The sequence below is a fragment of the Bombina bombina genome, chromosome 4 (genome assembly GCF_027579735.1).
Source record: "Bombina bombina isolate aBomBom1 chromosome 4, aBomBom1.pri, whole genome shotgun sequence".
Classification (NCBI taxonomy): Eukaryota; Metazoa; Chordata; class Amphibia; order Anura; family Bombinatoridae; genus Bombina; species Bombina bombina.
Window position 1 is genome coordinate 1,073,698,124 of NC_069502.1, and position 18,211 is coordinate 1,073,716,334.

An 18,211-nucleotide genomic window follows, 5' to 3' on the forward strand; every position below is an offset into this window, starting at 1 on the left:
AACCTCTAGGAACTTGTCCATCTTACATAATTTCTCTGGAATGACCAAATTGTCACAATCATCCAGAGTAGATAACACCTCCTTAATCAGTGGATCTAATTTAAATTTAAATGTCACAACATCAGGTTCAGCTTGATGAGAATTTTTTCCTGAATCTGAGATTCCTCCATCAGACAAAACCTCCCTCATGGCCCCTTGAGATTGGTGTGAGGGTATGTCAGAACAGTTATCATCAGCGCCCTCTTGCTCTTCAGTGTTTAAAACAGAGCAATCGCGCTTTCTCTGATAAGTAGGCATTTTGGATAAAAGATTTGCTATGGAGTTATCCATTACAGCCGTTAATTGCTGCATGGTAATAAGTATTGGCGCACTAGATGTACTAGGGGCCTCCTGTGTGGGCAAAACTGGTGTAGACACAGTAGGGGATGATGTAGTATCATGTTTACTCCCCTCATTTGAGGAATCATCTTGGGCAATATCATTATCTGTGGCATTACTGTCCTTACTTTGTTTGGACACTATGGCACAATTATCACATAAATTTAAATGGGGAGACACATTGGCTTTCATACATATAGAACATAGCTTATCTGATGGTACAGACATGTTAAACAGGCTTAAACTTGTCAACAAAGCACAAAAAACGTTTTAAAATAAAACCGTTACTGTCTCTTTAAATTTCAAACTGAAAACACTTTATTACTGAATATGTGAAAAAGTATGAAGGAATTGTTCAAAAATTACCAAAATTTCACCACAGTGTCTTAAAGCATTAAAAGTATTGCACACCAAATTTCAGAGCTTTAACCCTTAAAATAACCGGAGCCGTTTTTAAATTTAACCCCTATACAGTCCCAGCTATATGCTTTGCTGAGACCCAACCAAGCCCAGAGGGGAATACAATACCAAATGACGCCTTCTAGAAGCTTTTTTAGTGATTCTTAGATCCTCACACATGCATCTGCATGCCTTGCTCTCCAAAAACAACTGCGCTGTAATGGCGCGAAAATGAGGCTCATTCTATAACTAGAAAGGCCCCCCAGACTAAAAAAGGTGTCCAACACAGTGCCTGCCATTTTTTAAACGTTCCCCAAGATTATAATGCCAATTATTAGCTAGAATCTGCATAATATGCCCCAATAAAGCAATCGTTCTAGCCCATAAAAATGTCTACCAGTTTTTAAGCCCTTTATTCTTTTATGTTTGACTAAGAAAATGGCTTACCGGTCCCCATGAGGGGAAATGACAGCCTTCCAGCATTACATGGTCTTGTTAGAAATATGGCTAGTCATACCTTAAGCAGAAAAGTCTGCTAACTGTTTCCCCCAACTGAAGTTACTTCATCTCAACAGTCCTGTGTGGAAACAGCAATCGATTTTAGTTACTGTCTGCTAAAATCATCTTCCTCTTACAAACAGAAATCTTCATCCTTTTCTGTTTCAGAGTAAATAGTACATACCAGCACTATTTTAAAATAACAAACACTTGATAGAAGAATAAAAACTACATTTAAACACCAAAAAACTCTTAACCATCTCCGTGGAGATGTTGCCTGTGCAACGGCAAAAGAGAATGACTGGGTTGGTCGGAGCCTAGGAGGGATCATGTGACCAGCTTTGCTGGGACTCTTTGCCATTTCCTGTTGGGGAGGAGAATATCCCACAAGTAAGGATGACGCCGTGGACCGGACACACCAATGTTGGAGAAAGACCAGTAAACAGATTTGCATAATCAACAAATGCAAGATAGATACCAAGACAATACAATAGCATTTACTCTGAATTTCAAATAAGTAGTAGATTTTTTTCTAACAAATGTCAGTTATGTATATTTCCACTCCCCATGTACCATGTGATAGCAATCAGCCAATCATAAATGCATATACGTATAGTCAGTGAATTCTTGCACATGCTCAGTAGGAGCTGGTGACTCCAAGTGTAAATATAAAAGAATGTGCACATTTTTTTTTAATGGAAGTAAATTGGAAAGTTGTTTTAAATTTTATGCTCTATCTGAATCATGAAAATTTAATTTGACCCGAGTGTCCCTTTACTAAGTTAATTTTCAAGCACTTTATTTTTCCCAGTTTACTTTTAATGTTTAAAATTTTAAAAAACATGTTCAGTTTACACCAGATTTGTGTAGAAATGGTGTTGATTTTTCAAAAAAAAAAAACCAAAACTTTAAATGTACAGAATATTGGCCCCTGTTATCGGCCTGAAAGGCGGCCAATAACTGGTATCGGCCCTGAAAAAACTATCTGTCCATACTTAAAACTGCAGGCTCTTTCTGAATCTGAAGTTTATTTTGACTTAAGTGTCCCTTTAAGTACAGAGCAGTTAACCTACCAAGTTCATCCAGAAGCACAAGGGAATGTTCTGTTGCATGCTGAAGTATACTTGAGGTTTCACTCAGCTCCACAAAAAATGTGCTTTCACCTTAAAATAAAAAAAAAATTCAAATAAATACTCAAGAATCATATGGCTGCTGATATCTGGTTTACAATCTTACATTTTCTAAGACACAAGAATTATCACCTTTACCTCTCTCTATAGATTGCCTAAAATAACTAAGGAGCATAGAAAACCTTTACTGCTCTGTCTGGATGTATAAGAGTTAAAAACGTAACGTAACTCAGCATTCACTGCACTAAGAATGCTTGGTAAGGCTCACCATTTGCAAATAGATCTCTTGGCTTCTTGCCATTGTTTGCAAAATAAGTTAAGGCGTAGCTCTTATGCAAAGTATGTATGGCTATTAATGCAGATGTATAGTAGGCCCAAATTGCTATTATATAATTTGTTCTGGTTTCTTTGTATCCATGGTTGTAAAATTATACCTAGGTAGGCTCAGAAGCTGCCGATTGGTGGCTGCACATATATACCTCTTGTTATTGGCTTTCAGCTAACTTCCAGGAGTGCATTACTGCTCCTTAAAAAAGGATACCAAGAAAATTAAGCAAATTAGATAATAGAAGTAAATAATTAAGTTGTTTAAAATTGTATGCTCTATCTGAATCATGATATACATTTTTTTCGGTTTCACGTTCCTTTGACTTGAACCATGAGAACGATTTACAGTAGTAACAGTTAAGCTATATCTTTAAAGATAGCATTGCCAATTGACAGGTCTTACATTTTGGCCCACAGTACTAGAAATATGCAGCACATCTGTATTCTCAAATGTTACAGTGCAAGTAGCTTTTACAGTAAATGTGTGGGGTTAATCAAATGTTGATCTTCGTAACTAGTGAAGTTATTTTTAATGCAAATTTAATTTAACCCTTTAATGACCAGCAACAGTCTTAATGGAGCTTAATTTTTTTGATGCTGCTGGAGGGAGGTCATAATACTGCTGGCCGTGAGAACCTTGCTATTAGCTGACAAACCCTTAATGACCAGCAATGGTCGTTTAACCCCTTAACATCTCTAGAACACAACATACGAATAGTTGTTCATCAACAAAGATGCAGGAAGTTCATATGAGGCTATAATCTTTAAAAAAGAAAATGTATGCTTACCTGATAAATTTATTTCTTTTTTGACACGATGAGTCCACGGATCATCTTAATTACTAATGGGATCCAATACCCAAGCTAGAGTACACAGATGATACGGGAGGGACAAGACAGGGAACCTAATCGGAAGGCACCACTGCTTGAAGAACCCTTTCTCCCAAAAGCGGCTTCAGCCGTGGCAAAAGTGTCAAATTTATAGAACTTTGAAAAAATGTAAAGAGGACCAAGTAGCAGTCTTGCAAATCTGTTCCACAGAAGCTTCATTCTTGAATGTCCATAAGGAAGCAACAGCCCTCTTGGAATGAGCCGTAACTCTCTCAGGAGGCTGCTGTCCTGCAGTCTCATATGCAAAACGTATGATACTCTTCAGCCAAAAAGAAAGTAGCCGAGAGAAGATTTAAAAGACTTTTTACGTTTACTAGAAGGAGAAATAACAGACAAAGCCTTCTTAATGGATTCAGAAACAAAATCTCTTATGTTATCAGGAACATTCTGCACCTTAGATGTTGAGGGAACTGCAACAGGCAATGGTACATCACTAAAGGAAATATTATCTGCATTAACAAGTTTGTCATGACATTTAATACAAACAACAGCTGGAGGAATAGCTACCAAAAGTTTACAGCAGATACACTTAGCTTTGGTAGATCCAGCAGGCAGAGGTTTTCCTGTAGTATCTTCTGGCTCAGATGCAACGTGAGACATCTTGCAATATGTAAGAGAAAAAACAACATATAAAGCAAAATAGATCAAATTCCTTATAAGACAGTTTCAGGAATGGGAAAAAATGCCAAACATCAAGCTTCTAGCAACCAGAAGCAAATGAAAAATGATTCTGAAATAATGTGGAGACAAAAAGCGACGCCCATATTTTTTGGCGCCAAATAAGACGCCCACATTATTTGGCGCCTAAATGCTTTTGGCGCCAAAAATGACGCCACATCCGGAACGCCGACATTTTTGGCGCAAAATAACGTCAAAAAAATGACGCAACTTCCGGCGACACGTATGACGCCGGAAACGGAAATGAATTTTTGCGCCAAAAAAAAATCCGCGCCAAGAATGACGCAATAAAATGAAACATTTTCAGCCCCCGCGAGCCTAACAGCCCACAGGGAAAAAGTCAAATTTTTGAGGTAAGAAAAATATGATAATTAAAGCATAATCCCAAATATGAAACTGACTGTCTGGAAATAAGGAAAGTTGAACATTCTGAGTCAAGGCAAATAAATGTTTGAATACATATATTTAGAACTTTATAAATAAAGTGCCCAACCATAGCTTAGAGTGTCACAGAAAATAAGACTTACTTACCCCAGGACACTCATCTACATGTTTGTAGAAAGCCAAACCAGTACTGAAACGAGAATCAGTAGAGGAAATGGTAAATATAAGAGTATATCGTCGATCTGAAAAGGGAGGTAAGAGATGAATCTCTACGACCGATAACAGAGAACCTTATGAAATAGACCCCGTAGAAGGAGATCACTGCATTCAATAGGCAATACTCTCCTCACATCCCTCTGACATTCACTGCACGCTGAGAGGAAAACCGGGCTCCAACTTGCTGCGGAGCGCATATCAACGTAGAATCTAGCACAAACTTACTTCACCACCTCCCTTGGAGGCAAAGTTTGTAAAACTGATTTGTGGGTGTGGTGAGGGGTGTATTTATAGGCATTTAAGGTTTGGGAAACTTTGCCCCTCCTGGTAGGAATGTATATCCCATACGTCACTAGCTCATGGACTCTTGTTAATTACATGAAAGAAAAACTATCTGTCCATACTTAAAACTGCAGGCTCTTTCTGAATCTGAAGTTTATTTTGACTTAAGTGTCCCTTTAAGTACAGAGCAGTTAACCTACCAAGTTCATCCAGAAGCACAAGGGAATGTTCTGTTGCATGCTGAAGTATACTTGAGGTTTCACTCAGCTCCACAAAAAATGTGCTTTCACCTTAAAATAAAAAAAAAATTCAAATAAATACTCAAGAATCATATGGCTGCTGATATCTGGTTTACAATCTTACATTTTCTAAGACACAAGAATTATCACCTTTACCTCTCTCTATAGATTGCCTAAAATAACTAAGGAGCATAGAAAACCTTTACTGCTCTGTCTGGATGTATAAGAGTTAAAAACGTAACGTAACTCAGCATTCACTGCACTAAGAATGCTTGGTAAGGCTCACCATTTGCAAATAGATCTCTTGGCTTCTTGCCATTGTTTGCAAAATAAGTTAAGGCGTAGCTCTTATGCAAAGTATGTATGGCTATTAATGCAGATGTATAGTAGGCCCAAATTGCTATTATATAATTTGTTCTGGTTTCTTTGTATCCATGGTTGTAAAATTATACCTAGGTAGGCTCAGAAGCTGCCGATTGGTGGCTGCACATATATACCTCTTGTTATTGGCTTTCAGCTAACTTCCAGGAGTGCATTACTGCTCCTTAAAAAAGGATACCAAGAAAATTAAGCAAATTAGATAATAGAAGTAAATAATTAAGTTGTTTAAAATTGTATGCTCTATCTGAATCATGATATACATTTTTTTCGGTTTCACGTTCCTTTGACTTGAACCATGAGAACGATTTACAGTAGTAACAGTTAAGCTATATCTTTAAAGATAGCATTGCCAATTGACAGGTCTTACATTTTGGCCCACAGTACTAGAAATATGCAGCACATCTGTATTCTCAAATGTTACAGTGCAAGTAGCTTTTACAGTAAATGTGTGGGGTTAATCAAATGTTGATCTTCGTAACTAGTGAAGTTATTTTTAATGCAAATTTAATTTAACCCTTTAATGACCAGCAACAGTCTTAATGGAGCTTAATTTTTTTGATGCTGCTGGAGGGAGGTCATAATACTGCTGGCCGTGAGAACCTTGCTATTAGCTGACAAACCCTTAATGACCAGCAATGGTCGTTTAACCCCTTAACATCTCTAGAACACAACATACGAATAGTTGTTCATCAACAAAGATGCAGGAAGTTCATATGAGGCTATAATCTTTAAAAAAGAAAATGTATGCTTGCCTGATAAATTTATTTCTTTTTTGACACGATGAGTTCACGGATCATCTTAATTACTAATGGGATCCAATACCCAAGCTAGAGTACACAGATGATACAGGAGGGACAAGACAGGGAACCTAATCGGAAGGCACCACTGCTTGAAGAACCTTTCTCCCAAAAGCGGCTTCAGCCGTGGCAAAAGTGTCAAATTTATAGAACTTTGAAAAAATGTAAAGAGGACCAAGTAGCAGTCTTGCAAATCTGTTCCACAGAAGCTTCATTCTTGAATGTCCATAAGGAAGCAACAGCCCTCTTGGAATGAGCCGTAACTCTCTCAGGAGGCTGCTGTCCTGCAGTCTCATATGCAAAACGTATGATACTCTTCAGCCAAAAAGAAAGTAGCCGTAGCTTTCTGTCCCTTACGTTTTCCTGAGAAAACCACAAACAAAGCAGAAGACTGACGAAATTGCTTAGTCGCCTGCAGGTAAAACTTTAAGGCATGAACCACGTCCAAATTGTGCAGAAGCCTTTCCTTCTGAGAAGGATTAGGACACAGAAGGAACCACAATCTCCTGATTAATGTTCCGATCAGAAACAACTTTAGGAAGAAATCCTAATTTAGAACGTAAAACTACCTTATCTAAATGAAAAAGGTAAGGGGACTCATATTGCAATGCCAAGAGCTCCGACACTCTGCGAGCAGAAGAAATAGCAACAAGAAATAAAACTTTCAAAGATAATAACTTCATATCTAAGGAATGCATAGGCTCAAATGGAGCCCCTTTGAAGAACTTTGAGAACTAAATTAAGACTCCATGGAGGAGTAACTGGCTTGTACACAGGCCTGATCCTGACTAAGGCCTGACAAAAAAAATTGTACATCTGGAACTTGTCGATAATCCTTTCTCCAAACCTTCTTGGAGAAAAGACAAAATCCTAACTCTACTCCAGGAGTAGCCCTTGGATTCACACCAATAGAGGTATTTGCGCCATATCTTATGGTGAATCCTTCTCGTTACGGGTTTACGAACCTGAATCATAGTCTCTATGACTGATTCTGAAAATCCCTGCTTGGATAAAATTAAGCGTTCAATCTCCAAGCAGTCAGCTTCAGAGAAACTAGACTTGGGTTAAGGAAGGGCCCTTGAATTAGAAGGTCCTTCCTCAACGGAAGTTTCCAAGGTGGCAGAGATGACATGTATACCAGATCTGCATACCAAATCCTGCGAGGCCAGACCGGTGCATTGAGGATCACAGATGCCCTCTCCTGCTTGATTCGAGCAATGATCTGAGGAAGAAGAGCAAACGGAGGAAATAGGTATGCTAGACTGAAGGTCCAAGGAACCGCTAAAGCATCTATCATTCCGCCTAGGGGGTCCATGGACCTCGACCGTATCTCGGGAACTTAGTATTCTATCGAGATGCCATGAGATTTAATTCCAGCTGACCCCACCTGAGAATCAGGTTGTAGAACACTTCCGGATGGAGTACCCACTCCCCCGGATGAAAGGTCTGCCTGCTCAGAAAGAACGCCTCCCAGTTGTCCACCCCTGGGATCTGGATCACCGATAGGCAACACGAATGGGCCTCCGCCCACAGAATTATCTTAGTTACCTCTGTCATCACTAAGGAACTCCTTGTTCCTCCCTGATGATTGATGTAAGCAACTGTGTCCGACTGGAACCTGATAAACTGGACCAAGGCTAACTGAGGCCAGGCGAGCATTGAAGATCGCTCTCAGCTCCAGAATGTTTATAGGAAGAACAGACTCCAACTGAGTCCAAACTCCCCGAGTCTTTAGGAAGCCCCGACTGCTCCCCACCCTAGAAGACTGGTGTCCGTTGTCACAATCCCCCAAGAAGGTCTGCGAAAGCAGGTTCCCTAGGAGAGACCACCGGTGAAGAGAATCCCTTGACTCCTGGTCCAGTAGTATTTGAGGAGACAAATCTGCATAATCTCAGTTCCATTGCCTGAGCATGCGTAACTGCAGAGATCTGAGGTGGAACCAAGCAAACGGGATGATGTCCATTGCCGCCACCATCAGCCCGAATACCTCCATGCACTGAGCCACTGATGGCCGAGGAGTGGACTGAAGGACACGACAAGTATCGGTAATCTTTGACTTCCTGACTCCTGTCAAAAAAAACATAATTTATGCTTACCTGATAAATTTATTTCTCTTGTGATGTATCGAGTCCACGGATTCATCCATACTTGTGGGATATTCTCCTTCCCTACAGGAAGTGGCAAAGAGAGCACCCACAGCAGAGCTGTCTATATAGCTCCTCCCTTAGAGAAACTATAGGGTGCAGAGATGACTGAAGTTTTTTAAAATATACTGCCTGTCAAATAAACAGGGCGGGCCGTGGACTCGATACATCAAAAGAGAAAGAAATTTATCAGGTAAACATAAATTATGTTTTCTCTTGTAAGATGTATCGAGTCCACGGATTCATCCATACTTGTGGGATACCAATGCCAAAGCTTTAGGACACGGATGAAGGGAGGGACAAGACAGGTACCTTAAACGGAAGGCACCACTGCTTGTGGAACCTTTCTCCCAAAAATAGCCTCCGAAGAAGCAAAAGTATCGGATTTGGAAAATTTGGAAAAAGTATGAAGCGAAGACCAAGTCGCCGCCTTACAAATCTGTTCAACAGAAGCCTCATTTTTAAAAGCCCATGTGGAAGCCACTGCTCTAGTAGAATGAGCAGTAATTCTTTCAGGAGGCTGCTGGCCAGCAGTCTCATAAGCCAAACGGATGATACTTTTCAGCCAAAAGGAAAGAGGTAGCCGTAGCCTTTTGACCTCTCCGTTTACCAGAATAAGCAACAAACAATGAAGATGTTTGACGGAAATCTTTAGTTGCTTGTAAGTAGAAATTTAAAGCACGAACCACATCAAGATTGTGCAACAGACGTTCCTTCTTTGATGAAGGAAGAGATAGCTACTAAAAACAAAACTTTCCAAGATAGAAGCTTAATATCTATGGAATGCATAGGTTCAAACGGAACCCCTTGAAGAACTTTAAGAACTAAGTTTAGGCTCCATGGCGGAGCAACAGGTTTAAATACAGGCTTGATCCTGACCAAGGCCTGACTAAACGCTTTAACGTCTGGGACATCTGCCAGACATTTGTGTAAAAGAATAGACAAAGCAGATATTTGTCCTTTTAAGGAACTAGCTGATAATCCCTTCTCCAATCCTTGTTGAAAGGACAATATTCTAGGAATCCTAATCTTAGTCCATGAGTAACCCTTGGATTCACACCAATAAAAATATTTGCGCCAAATTTTATGATAGATCTTCCTGGTGACAGGCTTTCTAGCTTGAATCAGGGTATCAATGACCGACTCAGAGAAACCACGCTTTGATAGAATCAGGCGTTCAATCTCCAAGCAGTCAGACGCAGAGAAATTAGATTTGGATACGTGAATGGACCTTGGATTAGAAGGTCCTGCCTCATTGGCAGAGTCCACGGTGGAACCGATGACATGTCCACTAGGTCTGCATACCAAGTCCTGCGTGGCCACGCAGGCGCTATCAGAATCACCAAAGCTCTCTCCTGCTTGATTCTGGCAACCAGACGTGGGAGGAGAGGAAATGGTGGAAATACATAGGCCAGATTGAAGGACCAGGGCACTGCTAGAGCATCTATCAGTAACGCCTGCGGATCCCGGGACCTGGACCCGTAACGAGGAAGTTTGGCATTCTGACGGGACGCCATCAGATCAAATTCTGGTGTGCCCCATAGCGGAGTCAGCTGGGCAAATACCTCCGGATGGAGCTCCCACTCCCCCGGATGAAAAGTCTGACGACTTAGGAAATCCGCCTCCCAGTTCTCTATCCCTGGGATATGGATTGCTGAGATATGGTAAGAGTGATCCTCTGCCCATCAGATTATTTTGGTTACCTCCATCATCGGTAGAGAACTCTGTGTTCCTCCTTGATGATTGATAAAAGCTACAGTCGTGATGTTGTCCGACTGAAATCGGATGAATTTGGCCGCAGCTAGCTGAGGCCACGCCTGAAGCGCATTGAATATCGCTCTCAGTTCTGGCATCTGTCATTACTATGAGCCACTCTAGCCTGCGGAAACACATTCCCTGAGACAGGTGGTCCTGAGACAACCACCAGAGAAGAGAATCTCTGGTCTCCTGGTCCAGAGGCAGTTGAGGAGATAAATCTGCATAATCCCCATTCCACTGTTTGACCATGCATAGTTGCAGCGGTCTGAGGTGTAGGCGGGCAAAAGGAACTATGTCACTTGCCGCTACCATGAGTCCGATCACCTCCATACATTGAGCCACTGATGACTGAGGAATGGAATGAAGAACTCAGCAAGTGGTTAAGAGTTTTGATTTTCTGACCTCCGTCAGAAATATTTTCATTTCTACTGAGTCTATCAGAGTCCCTCGGAAGGAAACTTGTGAGAGGGGAGAGAGAACTCTTTTTTTTTATGTTCACCTTCCACCCGTGAGATCTCAGAAAAACAAACACGATGTCCGTGTGAGACTTGGCTAGCTGGAAAGTCGACGCCTGAATCAAGATGTCGTCTAGATAAGGCGCCACTGCTATGCCCCGCGGTCTTAGAACCGCCAAAAGGGACCCTAGCACCTGTGTGAAAAACATAATTTATGCTTACCTGATAAATTTATTTCTCTTGTAGTGTAGTCAGTCCACGGGTCATCCATTACTTATGGGATTATATCTCTTCCCCAACAGGAAGTTGCAAGAGGATCACCCAAGCAGAGCTGCTATATAGCTCCTCCCCTCACATGTCATATCCAGTCATTCGACCGAAACAAGACGAGAAAGGAGAAACCATAGGGTGCAGTGGTGACTGGAGGTTAATTAAAAATTTAGATCTGCCTTAAAAGACAGGGCGGGCCGTGGACTGACTACACTACAAGAGAAATACATTTATCAGGCAAGCATAAATTATGTTTTCTCTTGTTAAGTGTAGTCAGTCCACGGGTCATCCATTACTTATGGGATACCAATACCAAAGCTAAAGTACACGGATGATGGGAGGGACAAGGCAGGAACTTAAACGGAAGGAACCACTGCCTGATGCACCTTTCTCCAAAAAATAGCCTCCGAAGAAGCAAAAGTGTCAAATTTGTAAAATGTTTAAAAAGTGTGAAGTGAAGACCAAGTTGCAGCCTTGCAAATCTGTTCAACAGAGGCCTCATTCTTAAAGGCCCAGGTGGAAGCCACAGCTCTAGTAGAATGAGCTGTAATTCTTTCAGGAGGCTGCTGTCCAGCAGTCTCATAGGCTAAACGTATTATGCTACGAAGCCAAAAAGAGAGAGAGGTAGCCGAAGCCTTTTGACCTCTCCTCTGTCCAGAGTAAACGACAAACAGGGAAGAAGTTTGACGAAAATCCTTAGTTGCCTGCAAATAGAACTTCAGGGCACGGACTACGTCCAGATTATGCAAGAGTCGTTCCTTCTTTGAAGAAGGGTTAGGACACAATGATGGAACAACAATCTCTTGATTGATATTCCTGTTAGAAACTACCTTAGGTAAGAACCCAGGTTTAGTACGCAGAACTACCTTGTCTGAATGAAAAATCAGGTAAGGAGAATCACAATGTAAGGCAGATAACTCAGAGACTCTTCGAGCCGAGGAAATAGCCATCAAAAACAGAACTTTCAAGATAACAGCTTGATATCAATGGAATGAAGGGGTTCAAATGGAACGCCTTGCAGAACGTTAAGAACTAAGTTTAAGCTCCACGGCGGAGCAACAGTCTTAAACACAGGCTTAATCCTAGCCAAAGCCTGACAAAAAGCCTGAACGTCTGGAACTTCTGCCAGACGTTTGTGTAGAAGAATAGACAGAGCAGAAATCTGTCCCTTTAACGAACTAGCAGATAAGCCCTTTTCTTAACCCTCTTGTAGAAAAGACAATATCCTAGGAATCCTAACTTTACTCCATGAGTAACTCTTGGATTCGCACCAATATAAATATTTACGCCATATCTTATGGTAAATTCTTCTGGTAACAGGTTTCCTAGCCTGTATTAAGGTATCAATAACCGACTCCAAGAAGCCACGCTTTGATAGAATCAAGCGTTCAATCTCCATGCAGTCAGCCTCAGAGAAATTAGATTTGGATGGTTGAAAGGACCCTGAATTAGAAGGTCCTGCCTCAGAGGCAGAGACCATGGTGGACAGGACGACATGTCCACTAGGTCTGCATACCAGGTCCTGCGTGGCCACACAGGCGCTATCAGAATCACAGATGCTCTCTCCTGTTTGATCTTGGCAATCAGCCGAGGAAGCATCGGAAATGGTGGAAACACATAAGCCATGTTGAAGACCCATGGTGCTGTCAGAGCATCTATCAGCACCGCTCCCGGGTCCCTGGACCTGGATCCGTAACAAGGAAACTTGGCGTTCTGGCGAGACGCCATGAGATCCAGATCTGGTTTGCCCCAATGATGAATCAGTTGAGCGAAGACCTCCGGATGAAGTTCCCACTCCCCCGGATGAAAAGTCTGGCGACTTAGAAAATCCGCCTCCCAGTTCTCCACGCCTGGGATGTAGATCGCTGACAGGTGGCAAGAGTGAGACTCTGGCCAGCAAATTATCTTTGAGACTTCCAACATCGCTAGGGAACTTCTGGTTCCCCCTTGATGGTTGATGTAAGCCACAGTCGTGATGTTGTCCGACTGAAATCTGATGAACCTCAGAGTTGCTAACTGAGGCCAAGCTAGAAGAGCATTGAATATTGCTCTTAACTCCAGAATATTTATTGGGAGGAGTTTCTCCTCCTGAGTCCATGATCCCTGAGCCTTCAGGGAATTCCAGACTGCGCCCCAACCTAGAAGGCTGGCGTCTGTTGTTACAATCGTCCAATCTGGCCTGCGAAAGGTCATACCCTTGGACAGATGGGGCCAAGAAAGCCACCATAGAAGAGATTCTCTGGTCTCTTGATCCAGATTTAGCCGAGGGGACAAATCTGAGTAATCCCCATTCCACTGACTTAGCATGCATAATTGCAGCGGTCTGAGATGCAGGCGCACAAATGGTACTATGTCCATTGCTGCTACCATTAAGCTGATTACTTCCATGCACTGAGCTACTGACGGGTGTGGAATGGAATGAAGGGCACGGCAAGCATTTAGAAGTCTTGATAACCTGGCCTCCGTCAGGTAAATCCTCATCTCTACAGAATCTATAAGAGTCCCTAGGAAGGGAATCCTTGTAAGTGGTAATAGAGAACTCTTTTCCACGTTCACCTTCCACCCATGCGACCTCAGAAATGCCAGAACTATCTCTGTATGAGACTTGGCAGTTTGAAAACTTGACGCTTGTATCAGAATGTCGTCTAGGTACGGAGCCACCGCTATGCCTTGCGGTCTTAGTACCGCCAGAAGTGAGCCCAGAACATTTGTAAAGATTCTTGGAGCCGTACTGGTAATGCCTGTCTAGGAAGGCAAATCTTAGGTACCGATAATGATCCTTGTGAATCGGTATGTGAAGGTAGGCATCCTTTAAGTCCACTGTGGTCATGTACTGACCCTCTTGGATCATGGGTAGGATGGTTCGAATAGTTTTCATTTTGAATGATGGAACTCTTAGGAATTTGTTTAGGATTTTTAAGTCCAAGATTGGTCTGAAGGTTCCCTCTTTCTTGGGAACCACAAATAGATTGGAATAGAATCCTTGCCTGTGTTCCGTCCGCGGAACTGGGTGGGTCACCCCCATTAGTAAGAGGTCTTGTACACAGCGTAGAAACGCCTCTTTCTTTATTTGGTTTGCTGATAACCTTGAAAGATGAAATCTCCCTTGTGCAGGAGAAGCTTTGAAGTCCAGAAGATATCCCCGAGATATGATCTCCAACGCCCAGGGATCCTGGACATCTCTTGCCCAAGCCTGGGCAAAGAGAGAAAGTCTGCCCCCCACCAGATCCGTTTCCGGATAGGGGGCCCTCTCTTCATGCTGTCTTAGGGGCAGCAGTAGGTTTTCTGGCCTGCTTGCCCTTGTTCCAGGACTGGTTAGTTTTCCAGCCCTGTCTGTAACGAGCAACAGCTCCTTCCTGTTTTGGAGCGGAGGAAGTTGATGCTGCTCCTGCCTTGAGGTTACGAAAGGCACGAAAATTAGACTGTTTGGCCTTTGATTTGGCCCTGTCCTGAGGCAGAGCATGGCCCTTACCTCCCGTAATGTCAGCGATAATTTCTTTCAAGCCAGGCCCGAATAAGGTCTGCCCTTTGAAAGGAATATTAAGCAATTTAGATTTAGAAGTCACGTCAGCTGACCAGGATTTAAGCCATAGTGCTCTGCGCGCTTGGATGGCGAATCCGGAGTTCTTAGCCGTAAGTTTGGTTAAATGTACGACGGCATCAGAAACAAATGCATTAGCTAGCTTAAGTGCTTTAAGCTTGTTCATAATTTCATCCAATGGAGCTGTGCGAATGGCCTCTTCCAGAGACTCAAACCAGAATGCCGCCGCAGCAGTGACAGGCGCAATGCATGCAAGGGGCTGTAAGATAAAACCTTGTTGAACAAACATTTTCTTAAGGTAACCTTCTAATTTTTTATCAATTGGATCTGAAAAGGCACAACTATCCTCCACCGGGATAGTGGTACGCTTAGCCAAAGCAGAAACTGCTCCCTCCACCTTAGGGACCGTCTGCCATAAGTCCCGTGTGGTGGCGTCTATTGGAAACATTTTCCTAAATATAGGAGGGGGGGGGGGAAAGGCACACCGGGTCTATCCCACTCCTTGCTAATAATTTCTGTAAGCCTCTTAGGTATAGGAAAAACGTCAGTACACACCGGTACCGCATAGTATCTATCCAGCCTACATAATTTCTCTGGAATTGCAACCGTGTTAAAATCATTCAGAGCCGCTAATACCTCCCCTAGCAATACGCGGAGGTTCTCAAGCTTCAATTTAAAATTAGAAATCTCTGAATCCAGTCTCCCTGGATCTAGATCCGTCACCCACAGAATGAAGCTCTCCGTCCTCATGTTCTGCAAATTGTGACGCAGTATCGGACATGGCTCTCCCATCATCAGCGCGCTCTGTTCTTAACCCAGAGCAATCGCGCTTGCCTCTTAATTCTGGCAATTTAGATAATACTTCTGTCATAACAGTAGCCATGTCTTGCAAAGTGATTTGTATGGGCCTCTCTGATGTACTTGGCGCCACAATATCACGCACCTCCTGAGCGGGAGGCGAAGGTACTGACACGTGAGGAGAGTTAGTCGGCATAACTTCCCCCTCGATGTCTGGTGATAATTTCTTTACATGTAAAGATTGACTTTTATTTAAAGTGACATCAATGCATTTAGTACACAAATTTTTATGGGGCTCCACATAGGCCTTCAAACATAGTGAACAAAGATTCCTCTGTGTCAGACATGTTTAAACAGACTAGCAATGAGACTAGCAAGCTTGGAAAATACTTTCAAATAAATTTACAAGCAATATAAAAAACGCTACTGCGCCTTTAAGAAGCACAAAAAGCTGTCACAGTTGAAATAACAATGAACCAAATTAGTTATAGCAACCAAATTTTCACAGTAAATGTATTAAGTTAGCAAAGCATTGCACCCACTAGCAAATGGATGATTAACCCCTTAATACCCAAAAAACGGATAACAATTCAATAATTAACGTTTTTATCACAGTCAAACACACTGTCACAGGTCTGCTGTGACTGATTACCTCCCTCAAAATGAATTTTGAAGACCCCTGAGCTCTCTAGAGACGTCCTGGATCATGGAGGATGAAGTAGGAAGATTGTGACTGAATTTTTACTGCGCAAAAAAGCGCTAAAAAAGGCCCCTCCCACTCATATTACAACAGTGGGGAAACTCAGTTAACTGTTTCTATGCAGAAAACAAAAAAAGCCATGTGGTAAAAATCATGCCCCAATAAGTTTTATCACCAAGTACCTCACAAAAAACGATTAACACGCTAGTAAACGTTTTTAACATACATTTTAAAAGCTATGAAGTGTTATTAATAAGCCTGCTACCAGTCGCTTTTACTGCAGTTAAGGCTCATACATTACTTCAGTATTAACAGTATTTTCTGAGTCAAATTCTATTCCTAGAAAAATACTTCAGTGTACACACACTCATCAGCCTAATACCAGTCGCTACCACTGCATTTAAGGCTGAACTTACATTACATTGGTATTAGCAGTTTTTTCTCAGTCAATTCCATTCCTTAGAAAAATAATTTACTGCACATACCTCGTTTGCAGGGGGGCCCTGCATGCTATTCCCCTTTTTTGAAGTTACCTCACTCCTCAGAATGTATGAGAACAGCCAGTGGATCTTAGTTACGTCTGCTAAGATCATAGAAAACGCAGGCAGATTCTTCTTCTAATGCTGCCTGAGAACAAACAGCACACTCCGGTGCCATTTAAAATAACAAACTTTTGATTGAAGAAATAAACTAAGTTTAAAAACACCACAGACCTCTCACAACTACCTATCTTTAGTTAGGTTGCAAGAGAATGACATGTGAGGGGAGGAGCTATATAGCAGCTCTGCTTGGGTGATCCTCTTGCAACTTCCTGTTGGGGAAGAGATATAATCCCATAAGTAATGGATGACCCGTGGACTGACTACACTTAACAAGAGAAATTCTGGGAGCTGTGGCCAACCCGAAGGGAAGGGCCACGAACTGGTAATGCCTGTCCAGAAAGGCGAATCTGAGGAATTGATGATGATCTCTGTGAATAGGGATGTGTAGATACGCATCCTTTAAGTCCACGGTAGTCATATATTGACCCTCCTGGATCAACGGTAGAATAGTCCGAATAGTCTCCATCTTGAATGATGGTACTCCGAGGAATTTGTTTAGAATTTTGAGATCCAAGATTGGTCTGAAAGTAACCTTTTTTGGGAACCACAAACAGGTTTGAGTAAAACCCTAGCCCTTGTTCCGCTTTTGGAACTGGGCGAATCACTCCCATGGTATGTAGGTCTTCTACACAGCGTAAGAACGTCTCTTTGTCTGGTTTGCAGACAATTGAGAAATGTGAAATCTCCCCCTTGGAGGGGAGTCTGAAGTCCAGAAGATAACCCTGGGTAACAATTTCTAAAACCCAGGAATCGTGAACATCTCTTGCCCAAGCCTGGGCGAAGAGAGAGAGTCTGCCCCCTACTAGATCCGGTCCCGGATCGGGGGCTACCCCTTCATGCTGTCTTAGAGGCAGCAGCAGGCTTATTGGCCTGTTTACCCTTGTTCCAAGCCTGGTTAGGTCTCCAGACTGACTTGGATTGGGCAAAATTCCCCTCTTGCTTTGCAGCAGGGGAAGCTGAAGCGGGACCACCCTTGAAGTTCCAAAAGGAACGAAAATGATTCTGTTTGGTCCTCATTTTATTTGTTCTATCCTGAGGGAGGGCGTGGCCTTTCCCTCCAGTGATGTCTGAAATAATCTTTCAGTTCAGGCCCGATTAGGGTCTTTCCTTTGAAAGGGATGTTCAAAAGTTTAGATTTTGATGACACATCAGCAGACCAGGACTTAAGCCATAACGCCCTGCGTGCTAAAATGGCAAAACCTGAATTCTTTGCCGCTAATTTAGCCAGTTGGAAAGCGGCACCTGTAATGAAAGAATTAGCCAACTTAAGGGCCTTAATTCTGTCCATAATATCCTCTAATGGAGTCTCCATCTGAAGAGCCTCTTCTAGAGCCTCGAACCAGA

At 42.3% G+C, this 18,211-nt stretch overlaps 1 protein-coding gene across 1 annotated transcript in view; it reads right to left on the bottom strand.

Annotated features, from left to right (window-relative positions):
• The window catches only part of MSH6 (mutS homolog 6), a gene marked incomplete in the record, with an annotated part of 174,352 nt that overhangs the window by 22,017 nt on the left and 134,124 nt on the right, over positions 1-18,211 (bottom strand). The window contains 1 exon segment of the mRNA XM_053712227.1: positions 5,383-5,472. Within this exon segment, the coding sequence (XP_053568202.1) occupies positions 5,383-5,472 (90 nt within the window).